Here is a 22,647-nt window from a genome sequence, read left to right as displayed (position 1 = left end):
GGTAGAAGATATCTCCATTTTCAACACTATTCGTTTTCCAAGATTCGGAACATAGGAATTCCGCCATTTATCATTAGCATGTGAATATAAATTTGGGCATCTCGCAAAATTGGATTTTATTGGCGGCGGCAGAAAATGATGGGGGAGAGGGGGAAAGTGCTCTCTACTTTTCGTAACGTGTTTTTGATCAATTTGACCAGGAATCGATGTCAGAGCCAATCCTCGAATTTTACTTTGACATTCAGGTAAGAATGCCCCCATTACCTGTCGAGGCATTATATGCACGCTAACCGCGGGTATGTCGGAATCAGTGTCCCTATGCCTACATTGCATCGACGCGGATTGAATCCTTGGTGCAGCGCTCGGGCTCCAAGCTCGTTTGTGAGTTTTCCTCTACTCTTTTCTGCTATTGTGCAGAAACTCTAACCCCGAGTTTATCTCATAGTGAAGCCAGTGCTTCTCGGTGGAATATACAGCGACACGCGCGCTCCGCATGGCAAAGGAAGCGCGACTGACGCGATGGCGCCGGCGAAAAAGATTCTGCACTCGGAAGATCTCTTCCGGCACATTGCAAAATACAAGATTCCCTTCATGTGGAACGACCAGCATCCTGTTCGGAGCGTTGATGGTAATCGTCATATTCTTGAATTTGAGTATGTGGGTATGCATACTGAATTCGATTTGTTTGTAACAATGCCATTTCCATTTAGCCATGAGACTGTTCCACGCAATTCCCGACCAGTATAGGATACGATTAATGCACAGGCTTTTTAGGCTCTATTGGGTGGAGAATGGCGACATCTCGAACGCCGATACCCTCATCAAGATTGCCGACGAGCTGGCCATTCCTGGAGTGGATAAGAATACGTTTTCGCGGCCAGAAGTCAAAGAATCCCTCCAGCGTGTGACGACAGAAGCCGTCAGTCGCGGCGCTATTGGGGTCCCAACTTTCTTCATCCCTGGTGCCGGTGAGGACGGAGAAGGAGAGCTCTTCTGGGGTCAGGACAGGATGCATTTTGTAGAGGCAACTCTCCGGTCCATCGCCAAAGGGGGCAATGGGTCGTGTGGTGCTTGGAAGGAGGTGGATGACCTGGTGAGCCTGATTCCTCGCAGCGTGCCCTCGTGGCAAGTTAAGCAAAAAACCCACTTGACGTTTTACTTTGATTTCTCGAGCCCCTGGTCCTATCTGGGCCTGATGTCGTTGCGCCATCATCTCTTGAAGCTGGCCGGTCCCCTTGTCGAGGTGGAATATGTGCCAGTGCTGGTTGGCGGCTTGTTTCGTGACATCGGGACCCCGATTGTCCCGATGGAAGTGGCGTCAGAGGCGCAAAGGGCGCTTGGCTCCCGGGATATGTATCGATGGGTCGACTGGTGGCGCGCCATTGGCCATCAAACGCGTGAGCCTGAGCTGGCAAACCTGGAGCTGAACTATCCCTCGGACTTCCCACTGCGAACGCCGCTTCCGCTGAGGGTGTTCCTGCTGCAGCCGGAGACGCTCGAGGCGATTTTCAAGGCGGGATGGGTGCACGACCGTAACATCGGCAACCCTGCCGTCCTCACCCAGGTGTTGAATGAGAACGGGTTTCCCGGCGAAGCGCTTGTGCAGGCGGTGGAGGAGAACAAGAACGACGTGAAGGAGCAGCTTAAGCGGTGCAACGAGCGTGCGCTGAAGACGGGGCTGTGCGGCGTCCCCAGCTACCAGGTCAACCATGGCCCCGTGGTGTGGGGCCACGACCGATACAATATTGTGATGGACATGCTCGCCGGATGGACTGCGGAGTCGAGCCAACCGAATCATGCTGGGGCAAAGCTATAAGCATCTCGCCCCTCCTGAGTCCATCCTAAGATTCGATCCTATCTTAGTATTTATTTTGTATTTCAAGCTGTTAAATAATATCATAGCGGTGATCAAGGATATTACAATACAAAGAAATTGAAGAGGGTGGAACGTGAAAGAAATATGTCAACATATATATAAATAATGAATTGCTTTTTGCATTCAGTTACAACGGAAATAGACACAAAAGGCACAAGCGAAAGAAGGAGATCCAGCAAAACAAAAGGGGGGGAGGGGGGAGAGCAAGGGATGCTTACACGAGAAGAAAATGACAAAGTAGAAGAGGTAAAGTAGACCCGGGAAAATAACAGCGATATACACAGTGGAAGAGTAAGTTTCGAAGAAAAATCACATGACACCAGGGAGGAGAAGGAAAACAATAGGAGGCTAGGAGGAGTAGGGGACAAGCACTGATGCCCCGCCGATCCCCAGCTCATCCCTCTACAACCTCATCCATGTGCAGCCCGCCATCCACCACCCTCCGCCAAAACAGCAAGACGCCGAAGCTCACCACAAATCCCACGCCGACCAATGGTGTGGTCACTCTGAACACCTTCTGCAGCGCATGAGTATACACCTCTAAGATGTACGCCGACTGCTCGGGAGAGAAATGGCTTCCCCGGATGTTCGAGACCGAGGCCACCACCTCGTGCACGAGCGGTTCCGGGAGGACCAAGGGGAGGTCGTTCCACAGCTTCGCATTCATCACTACAGACCCTATCGCGACCCCCACCGCACCCCCCAGCATCTGGAAAAAGGACCCGAGCCCCGTTGCGACGGCCAAGTCCTCCACCTGCACTACCGACTGAAGCGTGATGATATTGCCTGGCATGTTGAGCCCCATCGCAATCCCGTTGATGGCCATGTAGCCGTATTGAGCTGCAAGTGGGGAGCTCGCATCCCAGGTACTCATGAGCCCTACTCCAACCGTGAAGATGCCCAGCCCAATCACGGTGCAGTAGCGCGGAGAGGCAGGGTACCGTGCAAAAAGCCAGCCCATGGACGTGGCCACGATGGTGAGTGCAATTTGCCTATAGTGATGAAATAAACCCATCAGCATGGAGATCAGTCCTCTCCTCCGCTCTATGCTGGCGTGGGAGAGACGCAGCAAGTTCACTTACATGGGGATAAGTTTCACGCCGCTCAGCATGGCCGGCTCGTTCAATACAACTTGAAAGAAGAGCGGCACGTAGTACATCATGGTGAAAAACCCTACTCCTTGGAACCAGTTGCTGATAAAAACGGCGCATACCACGAGGTTCTGGAACAAGCGCAAGGGCAGAAGCGGCTCTTTGGCAACCCGAGACTCCACGTATATCAGGGCGGCGAAGCTTAGGGCGGACAGGATAAAGCAGCTGATGACTGCGGGGTGAGACCAGGGAAACTTGACGCCGCCCCACGTCATGGCGAGTAGGAGCAGGGTGGTCCCGCTCACGATGAGAAAGGTGCCGAGAAGGTCGATGCGAAAGAGCTTTTGCCGAAGAGAGCCCTTAGGCTTCGGCAGTTGCACCGAGAAGAAGAGGATGAGGATGGCAACTGCGCCGATGGGAACGCTAAAGCAAGAGGAATACATAGGTTACACGTTTCCATAGATACACCTAAGTCCAGCGCGCAATACTTTATGTAGAAGGCCCAGCGCCAAGTCGCCTTGTCGGTAAAAACACCCCCCAGCACAGGGCCACCCACCGCCGCAAATGCATACGTGACGTTCATTAACCTATTTTAGGAGCACAAACGAGACTCGGTCACCTGTCATGTTGCCGACGCATATAGGCGCCATACTTACGAGTTGTACTTTGCTCGGTCTCGTAGGGTTGTCAAATCCGCAATGATAATCAACACCATTGCATAGACTCCGGATCCGCCCAATCCTTGTACTGCTCGAAATACGACGAGAAAGGTGATATTGGGCGCAATGCCGCACATAATGGAGGCGACAAGGAAGACGATCGAACTAAACAAGATGCTATTGTTTTTTTTTTTTTGGCATGTGGGGTATTAGTACACGAAGCCCAGAGCCCTTTCCTATCGTTGGCAACAGCCGAAATCGAAGAGCTTACGTTAGTTTCCGACCGAAGATGTCGCTGAACTTCCCAAACAGTGGCTGAAATGAATTGTAGGTCAGAATATATGCGGTCGCTACAACATGCAAGTGGGCATGAGATTTAGGAAGAGCTTGCTTGGGGAAAGCGGTGGGAATGGTTACCAATCCACGCGACCTGATCAAGAACTTTGAATTCGCTACCGATTTTGCCCATTGCAGTGCTTGTAATGGTTACATCCACGGCCACTAGGAAGAGCGCCAGTGAGAGCCTAACCGTCCACCCCCCTCCCATGTCATTTCCTTGACAGGACTCTGTTATGGAATTGGTTTTCCGACTTACCCTATGAATATCACCAGGAGCTGGCTCCGCTTTAGCTCCAGTCCACAAGGTACACGGTTTAACTCTTGTACCGCCAACTCTTTCCCAACCTTCAAGGTTTCGCAGTGGCCCTCCTTTTCCCCATCGCTGTAGCCTAGAGTGCGTGCATCCCCGTCGTCACTTGGTAATGCCATAATGATTCAAGGGAGGAAGCTTTATTCTAGAGTCTGTCGTAGTGGGAACTGGGCTGTGTTTTGTGGATGCGGGGAAAAAAAAAGATAAACCTGAAAATTGTCTGAAAATAGGTTTAGACCGCTGGACCCTTTGATACACAGTTTTACCCTGCCGAATATGAGTGGTCGCTCCCACCATCTTACATAAGAGGCATAGTTTGTTGTGTTTTCTTGCAGCGATGATAGGCATGGACGATGCAAGTCATCATCCATGGAATCGCCGCGTTTTTTTAATAATCATGGAGCACATGCATAGAGCCGTGCCGTTTGGTTCAACCGCTGTGCCACATACATCATTCCATGCAGAGTTAGAGGAGGAAAAAGGGAGTATATATAGGTGTACATATATGTGTAAGTGTATTGGAAAAGCAATGCAGGCAAGACGGAAAACGAATAGAAGCACGGGCTGTCGGTGATGATGGATGCGTGGATGGCGGGGGGGGGGGGGGGATAGGGCCTGGCTCGACCCCCTCCACCTCTGCTGCTACAAACAAAATTGACACGATATTGCCCGACCCCCATCGAAAACACACGTGTTATCGAGCGGAACGTACTGATGTGTAATGAGTTTGATTGCCTCTTGTGAAACCATGCCTCCAAGCACCGCCGCTAGGTGTGGCATTTCCGCATTACCGTACCGGCACCTATCAGGCCATTGAATCGTATGAGGGGGCAGACGAAGAGGAGGGGGAAGAGGAGGGGGAAAACAGCAAGCCATCTCCAGCCAACTTACATTTCTTGCACATAGTCATCAGCTATCAAGGAGGCATCGAGCCCCCACTTTTCTAGCATCTCGTTCACCACTTTGCGCATGGCTCTTACGTCATCATTTAAAGTTTCATCATCGACACCTGGAGGGGGAGGAGAGGGGGAGAGAGTGTGTGTGCCGGCAAATATTAGCATTCCACTGCTATTCTTAGCCTCGACCAACGTCTCAATACTTGCCAGGATATCTCCCATAGGCCTCGCGGAAGAGCTCAGCCGCCCGTAGCATCACATACCACACCAAGGTGCTCTCCGGATCTTTAAGGTTCGAACCTAAACGAGCAAAATAGAATTCGCATTACTCTTCCATCCGCAGCCATCACGGGTAAGCCCTCCTATCTCACATACCGATTTCGGATAGGTTGGGGCGAGCAACTTCCTCGCCAATGGAGCGGTAGCGTAAGACTCGGATATAGCCCGCATGCTTGCAGAAGGTCTCGATTTCCTCGCTGGGGATTGAGTCCGCCGGTCGTCCCAACGAACCAAGGAGCTGGTGGACTCGTTGGGTGACAGACAAGATGTCCTGCTTTGCTTTGGCCCGGTAGCTATGGGGAGAGGAGGAAGAGGGTTTGCTTAATAAATGGAAGAGCCGCATCCCCGGCTAGAGAAAACAAAGCAAGGTTCTGTACATGTTTTGCAATAGCACATAGCGTTCAGTATCCGCCTTCATATCGGGCAGAGTGCCGGCTAGTGGCAGGAGCCCCCCGCCTTCGTTTGCTGTGAAATCTCTCACGGCCCTAGCAATGACCCAAAAATTGGGCGACTGTCGAGACATGCACGTGGGTAAATGTGATAGAAAAATCAGCATGAATCGGAAAGGAAGAAAGGGGAGGGGGGGGGTAGTGTGTCTACCTGGGCGTTCAAACTATCACATGCTGCGTCCCGAAAAATTTTCTGGACCACTTCTGGTATCTTACTCACGGTGCAAGCCCGCCAGACCGCATTAATCGCCTCATCGAAATTTTCCTCGTCAGAGCTCCTCATCTCACTGCGAATCATCGCCTTGAACTCGCTCTTCTCATCCGACGTGCTAGGGGCCCGCCCATGCTAAGAGTTAGGCAATGGTTAAAGCTTGTTGTGGCTTCCAATTTCCAGAGCCATCCGTACGGACCTTTTCCTTGTATAGCTTCATGAATTTTAATAGGATGGCCACGTAGGGTATATGGCCATGCTCCAGCGAGTCCATTTCCGCAAAATTGAGAGATTCAGCGTATTCGCGTAGAGCTGGGAACGGGCAATCCAGCCGCAAATCCACAATACTTTCCGGATGGCTCTCCACCACTAGGCAGGAGAGGTGGGAAAAAAAAAAGGGTTATATACAATTGGTTACAAACAAATGAAAAGAGATATTAATACAGCCAAGCGTTTGAAGACGCGATGTCCTACCGGTATGTTCAGGGACTGCGATTCGGAAGTAGCCCACAAACCCTACAACGTGTGCGACGATGAGAGGAATGGCGGCGCTCCAACATATTTCAGCAAGTCTCAGCACCGAGCTCTCCGGCAATGCCGTAGCAATCACCAAGGAAAATTGGCGAAAGAATTCAGGCTTTGTCTCCAGCAGCCTCTCTGCATCCTGTGATTATAGGATCGGGACACAAATTAGCGCTCATCTTCGGATGTTATCTTTAGAGTCGACAGCTTGCCTCGTCAAGATAAAATCCCTCCACATCGTCATTGAGTTCGTAAAGTAGCTCCATGACGCGTTTTGCACGCGATGTACCGATGCTATCTACATCTAGGAAAAAGTTGTTACCCACGTCCTCCCCTGACACGCGCTTGCCGTCGACGACGGTAAAAGAGCCAATCCCTATCGACGCCAAAGAATTAATCATTCTAGCCGGGGAAGATAGAGATCCAAGGATTGTGGGGATCCTACCGGGTAGGATGAGATTCTTCAATGCCTCGGCCCCTGTGGCTGTCCCGTTGATCAAGCAGACCTTCGACTGCTCGAGCATTGCTTGGCCATTGGCCGCCCAGAGGCTTGAATCCAAGAGTGATCAGCATCGTGTGAAGAGCAGATCAGATCATAAACACGCGTGGTATACGTACCGCAATTGCCGATCGTATTTCTGAGTCTTGTGGTCGACCATCATACCTGGTGGATGGGTCTTGCTCGGACAATTAGCACATGCACACACGAGCTCTTTTGCTCTCGGAGGTTGCAAAATAGGACACTATGACGTATATCGGGGTTTAAATTGGAGGGGAAGGGGGGGGGGGAGAGGGGATACGAGGGCCACCACTGAGAAGCCTTGGCATAAGCCGACGATGGAGCAGCCGTGGCGAGTGCTGCAACCATAGCATGACCGATCCAATGGGTAGAAGTGGTACGATTTTTTCTGTGGTTTCCCCCTTAGATGCATGCGCGGATGCGCTCATGAATTCGCAAGCTTCTATACATCCCCACACACCAATCGCGCTGCAGGCTCCTAATTAGACCGCGGTTTTCCATGGAGGAAGGAGGCAGATGCTGGATAAATGAAAACACACTCCTGCGCTTGTACCTCGAGCTCCTGGCGCGAGCGAGGTTAGGCTTTGTTTGTATTCGGCCAAAGAAGTCCGAATTTGGGCCATGATATCAGAGCACCGCTCTTCCACTCTTCCCGCTCACCAACTCGATGCCCCCTAGTGACCTGCAGGAGTCTGAGATCAAACTGGGTAAACCGCTGCTGCAGACACCCATTTCACACGGTAGGCTGATCAGGCATCCAACTCTGAGCCGGGCCTGCCTTGCGGCCGACGGGTGACGAGCAGCCTTGATCAGGCGGAAGCTGCCCGCCCTCAACTCACTAGCCGTGCTGGATTGGTATGCTTAGGAACCTTAATCTCAGACCCAATATTCGTTCATGCTGAAGCGGTAGTTAGAGTTCATCTCCCGAGATTTTTTTTTTTTCACAGAGATTAGCGAGTAGGTTTATTCCCACCGCGATAATCGCGGAGGAAGCCTTCTTTGCGACAGGGGGGGTCTGGAAGCTCGCCTCTCAGCCAGCCCTCCGCGATAGAGTCTCCCAAACCACCAGCACATCAGGCGGTTTGCAAGAGTCAGGCGGTTGCCGGGGGGAGGGCGTGTGCGGGGAACCCGCCGCCACCGTTACATCTAGAAGAAATAATACCGCACTAGTATGCATCTCTTAGTTTGTTCCGAAAGGGACAACCTTGTTTCCTGAAAAAATGGTGTAATCCTAAGTTTACTCTAAAAAAAGTGGCGGTTGCAGAGAGGGCGAGATAGGGCCAGATATCCATGGTTATAAACGGATTTCGCAGTCCCCAAAAGCCCACCGCCAAAGGCCCCCAACATATAAATAAATGGCTTTTCCCGTTTGCCCCGCCGCCTTACCTGAACCCCGAAGGCTTGCCGGCGCCAAACACGTAAAATAGAAAAACGCTTGCTGAGTGGTTCCGTGCTGTTTGGGCTTTTCTCCTCAGTGAATGGTACACGGTCGCCCCGCTCTCTCGCCTAGCCTTGCCCGCAAACTTCCACAGCCATGGTCGAGGTGACCACAGGAGAGCAGGCCATCAACATCGTCTCCATCGTGAGCGGGGGCGTCATCATGGCCACGGTGGTCTGGCTTCGACTGACTCAGCCCGATGTCGTCAACACAATATCCTTTAAGCTCTCATTCTGGATTGGCTTGGCCGATTTCCTCTATCGCGTAAACATCTTAAAGTTTAACGTGACGTCGCACCTTATCGTTCTCACATCCATCCTATAAACAGGGCTTCTTCCTGCTGCGCACCAATTTTGGCTTGATGGACAAGGTGCTCCCGACGAATCACATCCTCTGCCGCTTCCTCTTTTGGACCATCATCTTCTTCCCCCTTTGGTTATTATCTAAACACTCGAGCTTGTTGAATAATGTTTGTGTTAGGCCCCCCCCCCTCCTTAGCTAATGCGCTCTCCCCTTGGATAGGTTCGCCTTCCTAACCACCGCCATCTCGTTCGACCTGCACCTCTCCTTCCTGCACCGGCGCGGCGACATGCTCAAGTTCCAGCGGTGGTATTTCCCCATATCCACCGCCCTCTCCGTCATTATCCCCTTCCCCGCTCTGGTCATCGGGGACGTGTACTGGGACACGAAGCAGGTCGGTTCTGGCCCGACTCCAAGGGCTGCCTGCCTCTCCCCCACCTATGGTGGGCGAAGAGCCAAAACTCACGCTCTCTTTCTCTATAGCACCGCTTCTATACCAACTGGGGCATGGGCTCGGAGTTCCTGTTCAATATCCTGGCCAATAACCTGTGGATGTGCCTTGCTATTGCGTACTCCATCGCGATCATTATCACGGTGATGGTGCGCGTGCTGCGCGACCTCATCGACCTCAAAAAAAACCGGCACATCATCCGCCCCGAGGCGCGGTTCCAAGAGCGGCGGCTTATTTTCCATGTGCTGCGAATCTCGCTCTATCCGCTGGTGCTGATCATTTGCCAGCCGGCGTCCTCGGTCCTGGGGTGGCTGCAGGCCACGAACAGCGTGGACTTCGCCATCTACTCCCAAACGTTCAAGGTGGTGGCCATCACCACCGGAATCCAGGGCATCCTGAATCTGATCGTGTTCCTCCTCAACCCCGCCGTCGCGTCAGCGCTTGGAAACACGGCGCTAATGCAGAATCGGTGGGCGTCCGGCAGGGGCACCAGGACCGATGGGAAAATGGAGAGCACCGGCGCCGCCGGAGGCGGCGAGTCTCGGACGGGGCTGGATTCGCGGTGGTGGATGAAATCGGCCGACCTCCCGAGCAAGGACCTGGGCGAGGAATTCGTCTCGCTGCAACATGGCTCCAACTTTGAGGTGAGGAGGGAGAGGATAAATGAGGAGGAGGAGTGGGACGAAACTGCAGGAATGCAGCTTCGGGCCATCGCCAACCCTGGGCTGGAGGTGGGCGAAGCTTCGCACAAGTTGGGTGAAAACCAGGCACAAGCCCCTGCTTCAGACCAGGTGCGATACAAATGGTTGGAGGGGCGGCGGTTCCTCGATGAACCAGGTAGAGTTAGCCCCACTTTCCCATGAATGTCCAGCTTGATCCGCTCATCTGTGAGAATACAAATAGGTGTACACTACATTCTGCCTAATGACCAGGGGGAGATAGATCGCCTTATTATACAACACTATTCTTTTCGGTAATTTATCCACGCACAATGGCCTTTACTTTGAAAACATTCGAATGCTCACCCCCTCTCCTTTGCTTCCTCCCCCCCCCCCCCCTTCGTATGTATATTATCCCATAGCTACCTATTTGCTGATAATAATTTCCTTGCACCTGTTCATGGAATTTTAGAGGAGGGAGCCATGGTGGTGGACATTGGGTCTATATTCAGGACGATTCTTCTTTCCGCTCTATCTAGGAAGCTTACCTCCATTATTAACTTGGTAGATGCGGTCCTGGTACATGGTGCATGGAGATGGCCACCGAGTACCCCAATAGCCGCTTTATCGGCATCGATGCTAGTCCCATGTTCCCGCAGCATATTATGCCAGAAAACTGCAGCTTTATGCTCGGAAATGTGGCCCAAGCTCTTCCATTTGCGGATAATACCTTTGATGTAGTGTTCCAAAGGTGTATGCATTTTGGCCTGGTGAAGAGTGAATGGCCAAGCGTCATTCAAGAAGCTCTGAGGATCCTGAAGCCTGGAGGCTATTTGGAGATTGTCGAAGCGGGTAAGCTTGACACGGGATCTACTGTGCTCGAGGGCTGGCCACAGAGACCAACTGAGAGCATTTTATTTTATTTTGTTTTATTTTACAGATTACGATCTTCGTCGGGGTGGCAAGGCATTCAGGAAACTTGCAGATGGGTGTAAGTGTATTTTTATAAGTTTTTGCCTTTTTTTTTTCTCCTCTAACCACTCTAGGCCCATTGTCTAGTATATAATGCGATGCGAGCCCGCGATATTGACCCCAGCTGGGCAAACAAGATTCACCTACACTTTAGTCTGCTAGGTCTCGAAGACATTCAATCCATAACGGTGCCGTTTCCAATTGGCGAGTTTGCTGGGAATATTGGTCAGCTGGGCCGCGACAACTGGATGCAGTTCTTACATTCCTTACGACCCTATCTTACCAAAATCATGTACATAGCCACGGAGGAATATGACAAACTAGAGCAGGAAATAGGAAGAGAGCTGAAGGTTCACCGAAATTTCCTGCCCATTGTGTCGACTTATGGGAGGAAACCACTTTGCTTCCACCCGGAAAAGGTGAGGGGAAGTGAGGACACTATAGAGGTGGAGCCAGGGGGAAGAAGTCCTGCGAAGGAGAATAAAGCGCCCCCATTACCGCCACAAGAACGTGCGGTGCTAATGGGGCGGGTGAAAGAACTAAGGGGGCTGGTTAGCCCAGAGGGTTGGAAATACACTTGTTAGACTATTCAATCTGTATATAATCCTTCTCTATATATCACTTCTCTCTCATATCATCAATTCCCACGGTATACTGTTCTGTTTTTCTAATATCTGGGCAGATTTTGAGGCGGCATCGTGTTACTCCTCCCCCCCCCCCCCCGGGGAGATTTGAAATATTCGCTTATCCTTGAAAGTTTTCTTTTGCTTCTCTTTTATATGGGTACAATCCGAGGTTGTTAATGTATTTATAGTAACATGCGGCAGGGAAAATATAGCGTCTTTCTTTTTTTAACATGAGCATTAGGGCGGGGGGGACGCAATGGCCCAATTTCGGCTGTGTAAGTCGGCTGATTGATACATTTTTTCGATTAAGGGGAACCTCTACCTATATTCTGTTACGCCAGAACTATCACAAGTGACAAAACTTAAAGAGAGTTGAAGAGCTAACAAACTCATTTCACAAATAAACATTCAGTACAACAGACACGTCCATCAGCTCAAGGCTAGATGTGGAAGGGATAGGGGAAGCCTGGTTAAATTATAAAAAAATAAGGAAAAATCACCGTCGTTATCTCCTCAGTGATTTTCCAGAGTGCAACCCAAGTTGCTCTAATTCGGCCTCCAGGGCCTTTATCTTCGCGTGACTCTGCTCCAGATCCTTGTTGAGACGATCACGTTCCGCAATAAGCTGGAGTGTAGGGGATTGAAGAGGGGGGGGGGGGGGGAAGGAATCTTAGAGATAGCTTTAACCTTTTTCTCTTGGGACCAAGCCAATTTACCTGTTGCTCCCACTTGCGGAACCGGGCTTCTTCAATTTTCACCTGCTCCGTGAAACGCCGGCGGAGGGCCTCTTCCTCTTCACGGAACTTGGGGCTGTCATATTTGCGCACCTTGGGCTCTCCGAACTTGCGTGTCTCCATTTGCTGCTGGCGGTACTTTTCGTAGTGGATCTCCTCGGTGGTATGGATGAGATCGAGCATATGAGTGCGGATCAAGAGGCTACGCAGCTTCTTGAAATCGCAGTGATTCTCATTTTCCACTGACAAAGAAGTAGAGTTTAGTTCGAAATTCTTCTCCGAGGCAAAAAGCAAGCCATTGGCTACCTTCGGCAACTCCCCATGTATACTGACGGCCCTTAACAACACGCCCATCCGAGGTGGTCACATCTTGATCCGATCCAATAATTCCAAACGGCATGGCAGCCTAGCGACCGATTTATCAAAGAATAAAGGGACTTAGCGTGCCATCCATCTTAGGTTTCGATGAAGAAGCAAAATTACCATAATCTCATGGTTACGTTGGGTCACTGACTCATCCTCCGACTCAATGGGGCACGAGTAAACGCATATGTTCTGGGCCTCGATCACATCACGAATCTATTTGCAAAATAAGTTGTTAGATGCAGGCCGTGGGAAAAAGTTTGGATTCCGGACTGGTTACATTGCGTTTAAACTTCTCAAGATCAGGCTTCGTCAAGGTATCTACTTTGGCGATGACAGGTATCAAGTTCACACGAGATCCCAAACGCTTCATCACCTCGATGTCCAAGGGCTTCAAACTGACCAATGGAAATAGTTAGAAGACAAGGAAAAGAGCTCAAGGAACTAGCATGTTGCTACCTGTGCCCTGTGGGTCGAATGAAATAGAGGCTAGAATACATTCAAAAAGAATGAGCGTTTCTATCGTAGACAAGACTCAATCGAATGCCTCCATGACTCACCAGACATGGACCCGCATATCGGTTAGCTCCTGCCGCACGGGTTGCTGCTCCTGGCGCATGTAGTTCTCGTGTTGGTCGTCTATGAAATCGACAATAGAAACCCAACTATTTTTGTTGTTCACATAGTCTCCAAAGCCGGGGGTGTCAATGACGGTAAGCTTAACTCTGAAATTCTTCTCTTCGAGTTCTGCATTTTTAGTATCCAAAAAGGACGACAGAAAGCGGGGTTATCTTTTGAGTGGGAGTACGACAGCCTAGAGGTACTGAAAATTACCAGCCCGGGTGATGTCAATTTCGACAGTACGATCAAGCTGCTTCTGCTGACGCTGTTTGGGATCCTTATAATCTTTAATGGTTGTTGTAAAGAGAGTATTGATAAAGGTGCTCTTTCCAAGTCCACTTTCACCTAAAGAGTGCAGATGAACAAAAGCAGGTGTTCAAACATCGCTTCTACCTGGACTAATTCATCGAATTCTTAATCCTAAAGGATCTACCTGCCACCATGATGGTAAAATTGGCCCCTCTTCTAGCCACAATCTTGTGTCGCTGATCCGGGAGATTCCCAATGCCGATTCCATGGGCTGAATACTCAGATGGAGCCATATTCAATCTCCCTTGCTAATGATAGATTCCGCAGATGAAGAGTGACCGGAGATGCTAACCGTCTTCTTTATTTTTCTTTAAGCATGGATTTAGTGTTCTGAACGCAACTCTATTTTAAATTAGCGAATTAGATCGCTCTACCAAAAAATCGACTCCGGACTTTGTTCGTAATAATAGGCACATGAAATTCAGGTGCAGTGGAGCGTTGATAAGGTGATAGGGTAGGTACAGAGAGAGCGCGAGAACTCGTTGATGAGTATGCAACAAGAGTGAAGTCTAATTATGGCTATTGAGCAAATATCAAACTTCTCTGTGGCTTATGACTAAGACATAAAGTTCCGTGTCTGCACGATTCCGCCAAGTAAGCTGGATATAAACCCCAAACAATCCTAGGTGTACATGATATAATATGAGGGATTATTTTCAGCCTTCCATCTGCATAATTCGGATCCCTCTCTGATTGAACAGAGGAATGGGTGCGGTCCTATACCCACTTCTAAGTCTATCCCCAAACTCGACGGTAGGGTAAGGTTTTAATTAAAGAATAGAAGAAAAAAAGCAAAAATAGCAGCAACAATAACAAAAAATTATAAAAAAAACGGGAGGTATAATAAAGTCTGTATATATTTTACACTTTCGTCATGGATCTCTGTCGTCTAATGAACGGACTCGGCATCTCCTCATCCTCTCCGTAGAGTGTCTCAGCAGTCGGGTAAACGTCACACAGATTCTTGTTGTCGCTAAAGGCTGAGGGGATAGGCGGGCGTGCCCCGTAGGCGCTTATAAAGGATTTTCTTCGTTGGGGTGTGCGTGTAGCGTGTAGCGTGGATTTTATGACGCTGTAGACAAATATAAAATGTAAGTCGCCCAAACACTCTACGAAGACTACAAAGTCTCTACATACTTGGTGGTGGACCGTTCTTCAACGGAAATACGCCCTAAAAGTTACCAGAAAAGCATCCAGCTCATATTTCTTCCTAAACTAGACCTTCAAAATTACCTGGCCTCTTGTCGATATCCATAAGTCTAGCCTCCTTCTGCCTCAGCTCCTCCTCCTTTTTTGCTACCGCAGCCTCTCTCTCCAATATCTCCTTCTCTCTTGCCTCAAACGCAACTTCACGTTTTTTCAGCTCCTCTTCCCTTCGTTTCAACTCTTGGTGACTATCATCGAACATAGAATGTCACCACTCAGCTGCCACCAAATTGGATTCACCCACTTACTATGCATAGATTTCGCGCTCTTTATGACACAGCCGCATACGGTCCAGTTTGAAGAAATCACCTGTTGAGGGCCGCTTGGCAGGATTCAGCTGAAGCATGGATTTGATAACGCGGCCAACCTCCTGGGAGTATTGCGCGGGCAATGGAGGAATGATACCCTGCTTTATTCTGGCAGCCAGTTGAGCATGTGTTTTTGCTTTGAATGGAGGTCTAAGTAGAAGACAATATTTAACCACAACGAGGTGGAGAGAGGGCTAAAAATAAAAGGCAATATTACTCAAGGGAGCACATCTCAAAGAGAAGACAGCCTAAGGCCCAGATATCCGACTTGGTATTGTACGTGGATTCACTCATCAGTTCCTAAATGAAATTTGTTTTTTATCGAATCTATTTTTGGAAAACTTCAAAGGCAGAGCGAATTTACTGGAGACATGTAGTATGGAGTCTAGAGGAGCAGTGCAAGATGAGATGAGGAGAATGTATCCACTACGGGATCGAGCAGAGATATGAATGCAGTGACAAACTTACCCCGACAAACGTCATCGCAAAACTCTTCTCGGGATCTAGCACGCGCGATAACCCAAAATCACCCAACTTCACGTTGCCATTTGAATCCAGAAACACTACATGGTAGCTTATCCAATTAGCCTACTGTACCCGCATAATAATCCAATCCAATCTTGCCATTATCCGGTTTTATATCACGATGAAGAACAACATTCCTCTCGCCTTTTGGTATATGGCATTCGTGCAATGCCATGACTATCTGCGTAAAGAAGTTCCAAATTATGTCCTCCCCAATGTATTTCCTAAATGCGCAAAGTGGATTAGGTCCAAGTTAATTCAAAACTTCTCTAATGCACCCACCCTTCTTTTTTACATCGTCGGATAAGTGTGCCCAGATCCCCGCCCCCACACCATTCCATGATGATGTTCAGAATTCCCCGCTCCTTATCCACAAACCTCTCGTAATAACGCACTATATTAGGGTGACGAAGGCCACGTAGAATATTCACTTCCGCAACAAGCTGCTGTCTTTCCTTTTCCGACATTTGATGAAAATTGAGTTCTTTACGCGCAAGTATCTATTGAAATAAATACATGTGTTTTTTTTTTTTCAAGATCCAAAAGATTATGGACGATGGTTAGTCAAGGCCAAAGCTCCCTATATCTAGTCAAAGAAACATACCTTTCCATCCGATTTTCGTCGTATTTTGCGTATGAGACCGAAAGAACCAGAACCTATCACCTCGAGAGGTTCATATTGCAGGTTCATATCCTCTATGCTGGACATGATAATAAAGAGATTGAGGAACTAAGAATCGCTATAGGCTTTCAGGCGCGAAATATTTCCAAGGAGCAACGCGTAAAACGCGTTTTCAAACGGAATGTGCAAGGCAGTCACAAGTGATGAGGTGGATATCGGAGCATCAATGCGTGGATCTTTGGAGTAATGTCAAGTCCTCTTATCATTGTTCTTAATCCTCATTACTCCCTTTTTGAATTTTCAAATTTGTCTTGATTCTATATATAATCATGGATCACGGTGGCCATGGAGATATGGACATGTCCTGTTCAATGAAGGTGAGTCTTCAGAATTACAACCATACAATATTATCACAGACGCAGGTTTTGGGGCTATGAATTATAATTTCTAACTCCTGCTTTTCCAACCGTTACTGCCACTCAAATTTCCATGGTTCCTTGTCTTCATTCCATCAGATGTATTTCAACTGGGACATAGAACATGTGTGCATTGTATTCAAATGGTGGCAAATTAACAGCATCGTCAGTTTGGTTGTCTCGTGTGCTGCAGTGTTTCTTATATCCGTCCTATATGAATGGCTTCGTTTCTATGCATCTAGATACGATGAGAAACTGTTCAAGGTCGCCCATATATATTCTTGTGCATGGTTTAGTACATGCATTAACTGTTGTGTCTTGTAGAATGTGAATTCCGGAGCGCAAGAGGAGCTATCTGCTTCGCAACCTCTATTAGGTGATGGCAATTATATAAGGTATGCACATCCATAGTTTAAATTATCGAGTTACTCTCCCATTCACTTTTGATGTTACTTGAGCATCAGTTATTCACAGCAATTGTACCGTTCATTTCTCTACGCTATCCTTGTAGGTGGAGCATTTTGGCTCATGCTGGTGTAATGATCCTCCTGTGCATCTAAAGCTGTAACTATGGTTAATTTTTTGATGGCATTGGTTAGGTTTATGACGTACAATGGATTTTTGATGCTCAGCGTTGTCCTCGGTGCCGGAACGGGCTTCTTCACGGCAGACGCCATCCAAATGCGCCGGCGTGTGGGCAGGTCCATGGCCTGCCACTAGCCCGCTCAAGATTCTTCAGCTCCCTTGACATTTAAATTAAGCGTATATATTTTGATTCGCATCTGTATTGTTTATATGATATTTTATTCTAGCCTTATAACGTATATGTTTGAGAATATCGTCGAAAACTTGTCTACATTATCGTTTTAGCCTTTTCCCCACAAGGTTATTATTGTATTAAATGATTCTTGGCTGTTTATCAACCTATGTGAGCTTTACCGTACTCTCGAGTGCGATCTATTTCAATAATACGATGGATTGCTATCCGCCGATGTTCACATTGAGCACCACCTATTCACAACTCTTCACTAATTTTATACACATAGTTGTTTTCTGCACAACATTTTTAAGGAAACATTGTCCTCCTAGGCTACCCATCCAATCTGAGTGTTTCATTTTTGTTTTCTATATTACTATATATATAGAAATATCTACATTTTAAATGTCAATATATAAAATCCAAAAAAAAAGATAGCAAGTAAAGAAAAAAATATCAAGAAAAAAAAGAGCGAGAAAGCAAAATTTAGTGTCTAGTCCTCTAACGGATAAGGTTGGAATGATCTCTATTTCTTCACTGGCGCAAAACCTACTCGTGACCGACCTGCATCAAACACGCAATAATTGTTCTTGATAAAAACAGCACCCAGCAGCCATGGCCCCGAATAGCTACCAATCATGGCGGAAAAGCACATTCCCGAGACGGGCGATTGCTCGCGCACCAAATCCTCAATGGGTATATTGAACCCTTTGCCCCCGAAATAGAAGGTCAGCGCCGCTTTAGGGATTTTCTTGGGGGTGTCACAGGGCACCAGCCATCCCCAATATCGGTCGTTGACAGCCCCGGGAATCTTTGCGTGGATACTGCCGGTGAGGGACACCGGGAGAATCAATACGGTTGAGCCGGTATCGATGATGGCAGGCCCGGACTCGTCGAGATCAGCCCCGAGGAAACTCACCCCGTCGGCCTTCACGGACCAGTAGCGCTGCTCCGTCACCGGCACGTAGAGGATCTCGCCGACGTGATGCCCAGAGTCCGCCTCGCCAAACACTATTTCGCCACCCCCTCCCTCGGCTTGCTTGCCCAACCAAACACTGAACACCGGTTCTTTGATGAGCTTTTGCTTGATCATGTTCTGGAACACAGGAGGCCCTGAAAAAATAAGAAAGCAATAGGATGGAATCGGGTCAAAGACTGGCGGCCTCCTGATCCGACTTACCCTGCAAACGCGCAATCGCCGGGAACGACAACCCAAACAGACCATCGATCACATCATTCTTGAACTCGTTGCTGGCTGCCGTCGCCAGCCCAATCGATTGGTCTCGAACCACAATGCCTCCAATCGTGACCGAGTCGTGCGCTTGATCTCCCGACACGAAGGAGCCGTCTACGTACGCGATTTGCCATGTGGCGTTCACTGCAGCAAAGGTCTTTGAGGACGAGGATTTGAATCGGACGTGATTGAGACACGCTGCGGCTTTGCACCCGGTCGAGTAGATCCAGAAATCGGCGCTGCCTGTATCGATATCGACTTTGAACTTCTGTCCCGGAGTGCCAACCTCCACTTCTGCATAGTACTGGTGCCCCAGGGAAGAATAAAAGAAAACAGTTTCAATTCTAAGCTAGTGCAGTGACGCTATTGAGGATGGACTGGGCGGCTCACCTCAACATCCAACAAGTAATCGGTTAGCTGTTCACTTGCGGTTCCTCCATGTCCTCCATGTCCTCCCCGTCTCATCAACGGAGTCTTCAAACCAAGTCTTTTCGCGGCTGCCAGTGCATGCACTGGCGTGCTTTTACGGTTTGCGTTTCTCCTCCTGATAGGCAATCTAGCCAACGGAAAACCCAGAGTTAACATGGCTCCCCTAGTTGACGGTCTTGTCAGGGGTTGAGCTTACCGTAGAGAGCCCTTGGTCATGTTGGCAGGACTCGCCGCCACGGGTTCGGACGCCACCGTTGCCAAGTGGAACAAGAACAAGGCGGTAATCGCAATTAAGAATCTCATAGTTACTAGTTAGAAAAAACGGTTATCAACACTACACGCTAGCATCATCGAGTGTGGGGAGAAGCCGAAACCGCGCAACAGGCGGGCTTTTAGAAACAACACTGTGGCAAAAGAAAACAAGGGAATCTGTTCCCTCCAGAGATATATATATATATATTTTTTTTTCCCCTCCCACTTACATTAAAATATAAATACAGAAGAGTCAAGACTACGCGCGTCCTCCTGTGACCGATCTTGAAGTAGATAAAAACCAAAAAAGAAAACCGGACGAGATCCCAAGCGGCTGTATAAGAAAACTCAAATCAGATCGAATCAAATCAAGTAAAATAGTCGATGTAAAATCGCAAAAAAAAGTTTTGTTAAAAAGGTCCTGCGATTCCAACTGCATCCTTTATAAGGGGATGGGAATGAAAAGGTAGGCAGTTAGTAGATCAAAATTAACCTCCGTTTAAGAGTGACTGCCAATCCCGTAGATGGGAGCCTTGACCCGCATGCGGAAATTATTCTTCTTTATTCAGTAACGCCTCGTTCTCCTTGATGTCCCTGGTCATAGGATATATTCAATGCATTGGCTTTTAGGCTCGTTCAGATCCCTCGGATCCGGTCAGGTGGCCATTTAGGTTCGGAATACAGGGAGCAGAGCTAGCGTGTAGCATCCTCTCCCCCTCCAAGTTCGGCTACAGAGACCGATGCAAAAATTGCTAAGAAGGATGCCAAAAAAATAGATCCTCTACAATAGAATTATTCTTTGCCAATATTTTAACACCAATACATGATATAATCCTTTTGCTTAACGAGCTTTCAAGGCGACCTTCAAACCGAGATAACTGTAGAAAGCAAGTGTTCTGGCTGAATTTGCAATTCGGCCAAATTATGATGAAATGATAAAAAATAGACGGTTAATTAAATTTTTTTCTCCCTCCTATTTTTCATTTATCTTATATTTTCTCCCGTCTAACCACAACCCGTCATCTTACTTACCTTTTCCCTCTCTTTTTCGACGGCGGACTTTCCTAATCCATAGCACATATTAATTTTGAATCAAGCCCATAGGCATCATGCATCTTTGCCTTTAGGAGATAAGAGAGATTAGGCGATAAACCACCTGAAGAAGTTATCCTCAAATAGAAACTAGAACTGTACCGACGCCGAGGAGTCGTCGGCAGAGATGGGTTGGCATAGATAGATACCACGAGTGTGTGTCTAGTGACTAAACCCCTTTAGTAGAGGCGGGCAAAGCTTTCCAAAATTTATACGCAGTCACATTTTCTTATTCATGGTTGTAATATATACGTAAAGTCTTTGACAGAAAGAGAAAACATCTCCCATTAATAGTGAGGAAACAGCAAGATGCCGATACATAGGTGTCGGCCATTCCTAAGGTTAACCCAAATACATTCCCCCTCTTTATTAACTCACGTCACTGTCATGCCTATCCACCTTCCTGCTATGGGAACAGAGTATATTAAATCAATCGTGCCAAAAATTGAGTTTACTCGAGGAAACTTTATTTTATTTTTGCGGGGGAAACCCATTTATTAGAACTAAAATTTATAGTTGAAGGCCGAATGGGAAATATAACATAGAAAGTAATCAAAGAGAAAGCGTCCATCATGAGGCGGAGTACTACACAGTACAAAAGAGAAGAGGATCCAAAAGGGGGAAAAAAAAGGTTGAATCCATGTAGGCGGGGAAATTGTATAGAGGGTATTCTTAAAAACAAAAGGGGAGAAAAAAAAAATCCTTGTATATCCAATTTTCCAAACATGAAAGAGGAGAAAGAAATAGAGAACAAAACAGGTACGCAATAGGGGGAGAGAGGCGAAAGCTATACAACACGCTGTCCAGAAAGGAATTTTTAACCCAAGATTTGCACCTTGATTCCCTGGCCGTTCTTAACTGCTTCGAACGCACGCGGGGCATCCGCCAGACTGAAGCGGTGTGTGATTAAGGGTTTTACGTCCACCAAGCCGGAGGAGATCATTTGCAGCGCACGCGGGTAAGTGTTGCAGTAGCGGAATGTCCCCTTGATATCCACCTCGCGAATTGCCGCATCCATGATGGGCAGCTGCTGATCCCGATTTCCCATGCCCACCAGAAGAACCTTGCCACCATTCTTGGCCATGCCAATGGCCATCTGGACACAGGGCTCGGCACCGGTACAGTCAAAGACCACATCGGCGCGGGGAATGTTAAGCTCCTCGCGGATGTGTTTGACCGTGCGGCGCGAAAACTCGAGGTTCGACTCGCCCTCGGCCGGGCGCTGCAGCAAGACAGTCTCCGTTGCGGCGTACTCCTTGGCAAACTCGAGGCGAGAGGGGATGATGTCTGCGACCGTCACTCGGGTCGACCCGGCTGCGCGCGCAACCGCGCTCACCAGGAGCCCGATGGGGCCGCTCCCGAACACCATTACGTGCCGGCCAGAGTCCAGCTCGGCGCGCTGCACAGCATGGACCGCCACGCTTAGTGGCTCGACAAGCGCAGCCTCCTCCAGAGACACATTGTCCGGCACCCGGAAACAGAAGTCGCTTGGATAAGTGATATAGTTGCACAGCGTGCCATCGTACGGGGGCGTGGCCGCGAAGACGATGTCCGGACAGAGATTGTAGCGCCCCTTTTTGCAGAACTCGCAGCGGCGGCAGGTCACTCCGGGCTCGATGGCGACATTGTCGCCAACCTTGAGATCATGTACCTCTGAGCCAACCGCGGTGACGATGCCCGAGCTCTCGTGCCCAAGCACCATCGGGGCCTGCACCACAAAATCGGCAATACGGCCATGGAGCTAATTAAGCGCAATGAGATGGGTTAGACACAGCCATTGGAGAGGAGGCCTCTGAGGAAATCGCTTACCCAGTAGTGGACATCCGATCCGCAAATGCCGGTGACCTTGACTTGCACCTGTACTTCATCGGGTTTTGGCTCAGGCACCTCGCGGTATTGCTAGATTAGAGCGCAAGTTAGTCAATGATTCCGCACTTGCCCCGCCGCAAGATCCAGCATCTCACCATTTGGATTTGGCCCGGCTTCACTAGCACGGCAGACAGGTTTCTCGCCTTGCATTCGGGCGACATGGAGGGGGAGGTTTCTACGCCGCTGTCGATTGGATAGGATGCCATTGTGGGATAAATAGAGCGAGGATGGAATGAGTTAGAGGAGAGAAAGAGAGACTGAGAAGCAGCGGGCGGTTGAAGAGAGAGAGAGAGAGAGAGAGGAGGCGCAGAA

General features: G+C 48.8%; 11 protein-coding genes across 11 annotated transcripts; 5 read left to right on the top strand and 6 right to left on the bottom strand.

The window, feature by feature from the left end:
- Positions 1-206: 206 nt before the first annotated feature.
- On the top strand, positions 207-1,816 carry VTP21DRAFT_2657 (uncharacterized protein; the record flags this gene model as incomplete). The annotated part of the gene is made up of 4 exons (XM_069392873.1): positions 207-245; positions 312-381; positions 446-628; positions 711-1,816. 4 exons carry the CDS (start codon positions 207-209, stop codon positions 1,814-1,816), a joined length of 1,398 nt encoding a protein of 465 aa, XP_069249905.1.
- A 454-nt stretch (positions 1,817-2,270) lies between these two features.
- On the bottom strand, positions 2,271-4,394 carry VTP21DRAFT_2656 (uncharacterized protein; the record flags this gene model as incomplete). Its single annotated transcript, XM_069392872.1, has 7 exons — positions 2,271-2,868; positions 2,959-3,390; positions 3,456-3,554; positions 3,624-3,803; positions 3,898-3,976; positions 4,044-4,150; positions 4,222-4,394. 7 exons carry the CDS (start codon positions 4,392-4,394, stop codon positions 2,271-2,273), a joined length of 1,668 nt encoding a protein of 555 aa, XP_069249904.1.
- Positions 4,395-4,917: 523 nt separating this feature from the next.
- VTP21DRAFT_2655 (uncharacterized protein) lies at positions 4,918-7,294 on the bottom strand (the record flags this gene model as incomplete). Its single annotated transcript, XM_069392871.1, has 11 exons — positions 4,918-5,077; positions 5,167-5,284; positions 5,379-5,471; positions 5,547-5,743; positions 5,828-5,961; positions 6,051-6,245; positions 6,310-6,479; positions 6,585-6,774; positions 6,845-7,008; positions 7,078-7,181; positions 7,251-7,294. 11 exons carry the CDS (start codon positions 7,292-7,294, stop codon positions 4,918-4,920), a joined length of 1,569 nt encoding a protein of 522 aa, XP_069249903.1.
- A 525-nt stretch (positions 7,295-7,819) lies between these two features.
- VTP21DRAFT_2654 (uncharacterized protein) lies at positions 7,820-8,336 on the top strand (the record flags this gene model as incomplete). The annotated part of the gene is made up of 2 exons (XM_069392870.1): positions 7,820-7,892; positions 8,107-8,336. The coding sequence occupies 2 exons, from the start codon at positions 7,820-7,822 to the stop codon at positions 8,334-8,336; spliced, it is 303 nt and encodes a 100-aa protein (XP_069249902.1).
- A 350-nt stretch (positions 8,337-8,686) lies between these two features.
- Positions 8,687-11,556, top strand: VTP21DRAFT_2653 (uncharacterized protein; the record flags this gene model as incomplete). The annotated part of the gene is made up of 9 exons (XM_069392869.1): positions 8,687-8,854; positions 8,919-9,025; positions 9,113-9,284; positions 9,374-10,178; positions 10,245-10,314; positions 10,423-10,500; positions 10,569-10,852; positions 10,941-10,991; positions 11,060-11,556. The coding sequence occupies 9 exons, from the start codon at positions 8,687-8,689 to the stop codon at positions 11,554-11,556; spliced, it is 2,232 nt and encodes a 743-aa protein (XP_069249901.1).
- Positions 11,557-12,103: 547 nt separating this feature from the next.
- VTP21DRAFT_2652 (uncharacterized protein) lies at positions 12,104-13,858 on the bottom strand (the record flags this gene model as incomplete). The annotated part of the gene is made up of 9 exons (XM_069392868.1): positions 12,104-12,223; positions 12,315-12,574; positions 12,639-12,738; positions 12,816-12,911; positions 12,976-13,093; positions 13,155-13,184; positions 13,256-13,442; positions 13,530-13,661; positions 13,750-13,858. The coding sequence occupies 9 exons, from the start codon at positions 13,856-13,858 to the stop codon at positions 12,104-12,106; spliced, it is 1,152 nt and encodes a 383-aa protein (XP_069249900.1).
- A 628-nt stretch (positions 13,859-14,486) lies between these two features.
- VTP21DRAFT_2651 (uncharacterized protein) lies at positions 14,487-16,373 on the bottom strand (the record flags this gene model as incomplete). Its single annotated transcript, XM_069392867.1, has 10 exons — positions 14,487-14,697; positions 14,763-14,796; positions 14,859-15,019; positions 15,080-15,289; positions 15,357-15,439; positions 15,504-15,524; positions 15,608-15,702; positions 15,764-15,888; positions 15,947-16,164; positions 16,269-16,373. The coding sequence occupies 10 exons, from the start codon at positions 16,371-16,373 to the stop codon at positions 14,487-14,489; spliced, it is 1,263 nt and encodes a 420-aa protein (XP_069249899.1).
- A 242-nt stretch (positions 16,374-16,615) lies between these two features.
- VTP21DRAFT_2650 (uncharacterized protein) lies at positions 16,616-17,422 on the top strand (the record flags this gene model as incomplete). The annotated part of the gene is made up of 5 exons (XM_069392866.1): positions 16,616-16,663; positions 16,802-16,966; positions 17,027-17,097; positions 17,161-17,238; positions 17,302-17,422. 5 exons carry the CDS (start codon positions 16,616-16,618, stop codon positions 17,420-17,422), a joined length of 483 nt encoding a protein of 160 aa, XP_069249898.1.
- A 563-nt stretch (positions 17,423-17,985) lies between these two features.
- On the bottom strand, positions 17,986-19,425 carry VTP21DRAFT_2649 (uncharacterized protein; the record flags this gene model as incomplete). Its single annotated transcript, XM_069392864.1, has 4 exons — positions 17,986-18,572; positions 18,640-18,997; positions 19,084-19,249; positions 19,319-19,425. 4 exons carry the CDS (start codon positions 19,423-19,425, stop codon positions 17,986-17,988), a joined length of 1,218 nt encoding a protein of 405 aa, XP_069249897.1.
- A 1,428-nt stretch (positions 19,426-20,853) lies between these two features.
- On the top strand, positions 20,854-21,236 carry VTP21DRAFT_2648 (uncharacterized protein; the record flags this gene model as incomplete). The annotated part of the gene is made up of 2 exons (XM_069392863.1): positions 20,854-20,901; positions 21,012-21,236. 2 exons carry the CDS (start codon positions 20,854-20,856, stop codon positions 21,234-21,236), a joined length of 273 nt encoding a protein of 90 aa, XP_069249896.1.
- Positions 21,237-21,283: 47 nt separating this feature from the next.
- VTP21DRAFT_2647 (uncharacterized protein) lies at positions 21,284-22,541 on the bottom strand (the record flags this gene model as incomplete). Its single annotated transcript, XM_069392862.1, has 3 exons — positions 21,284-22,207; positions 22,276-22,365; positions 22,431-22,541. The coding sequence occupies 3 exons, from the start codon at positions 22,539-22,541 to the stop codon at positions 21,284-21,286; spliced, it is 1,125 nt and encodes a 374-aa protein (XP_069249895.1).
- Between the last annotated feature and the right edge of the window lie 106 nt (positions 22,542-22,647).

This window comes from Calcarisporiella thermophila (assembly GCF_041956535.1).
Source record: "Calcarisporiella thermophila strain CBS 279.70 unplaced genomic scaffold VTP21scaffold_15, whole genome shotgun sequence".
Classification (NCBI taxonomy): Eukaryota; Fungi; Calcarisporiellomycota; class Calcarisporiellomycetes; order Calcarisporiellales; family Calcarisporiellaceae; genus Calcarisporiella; species Calcarisporiella thermophila.
This window is presented reverse-complemented; position numbering and strand designations above follow the sequence as displayed.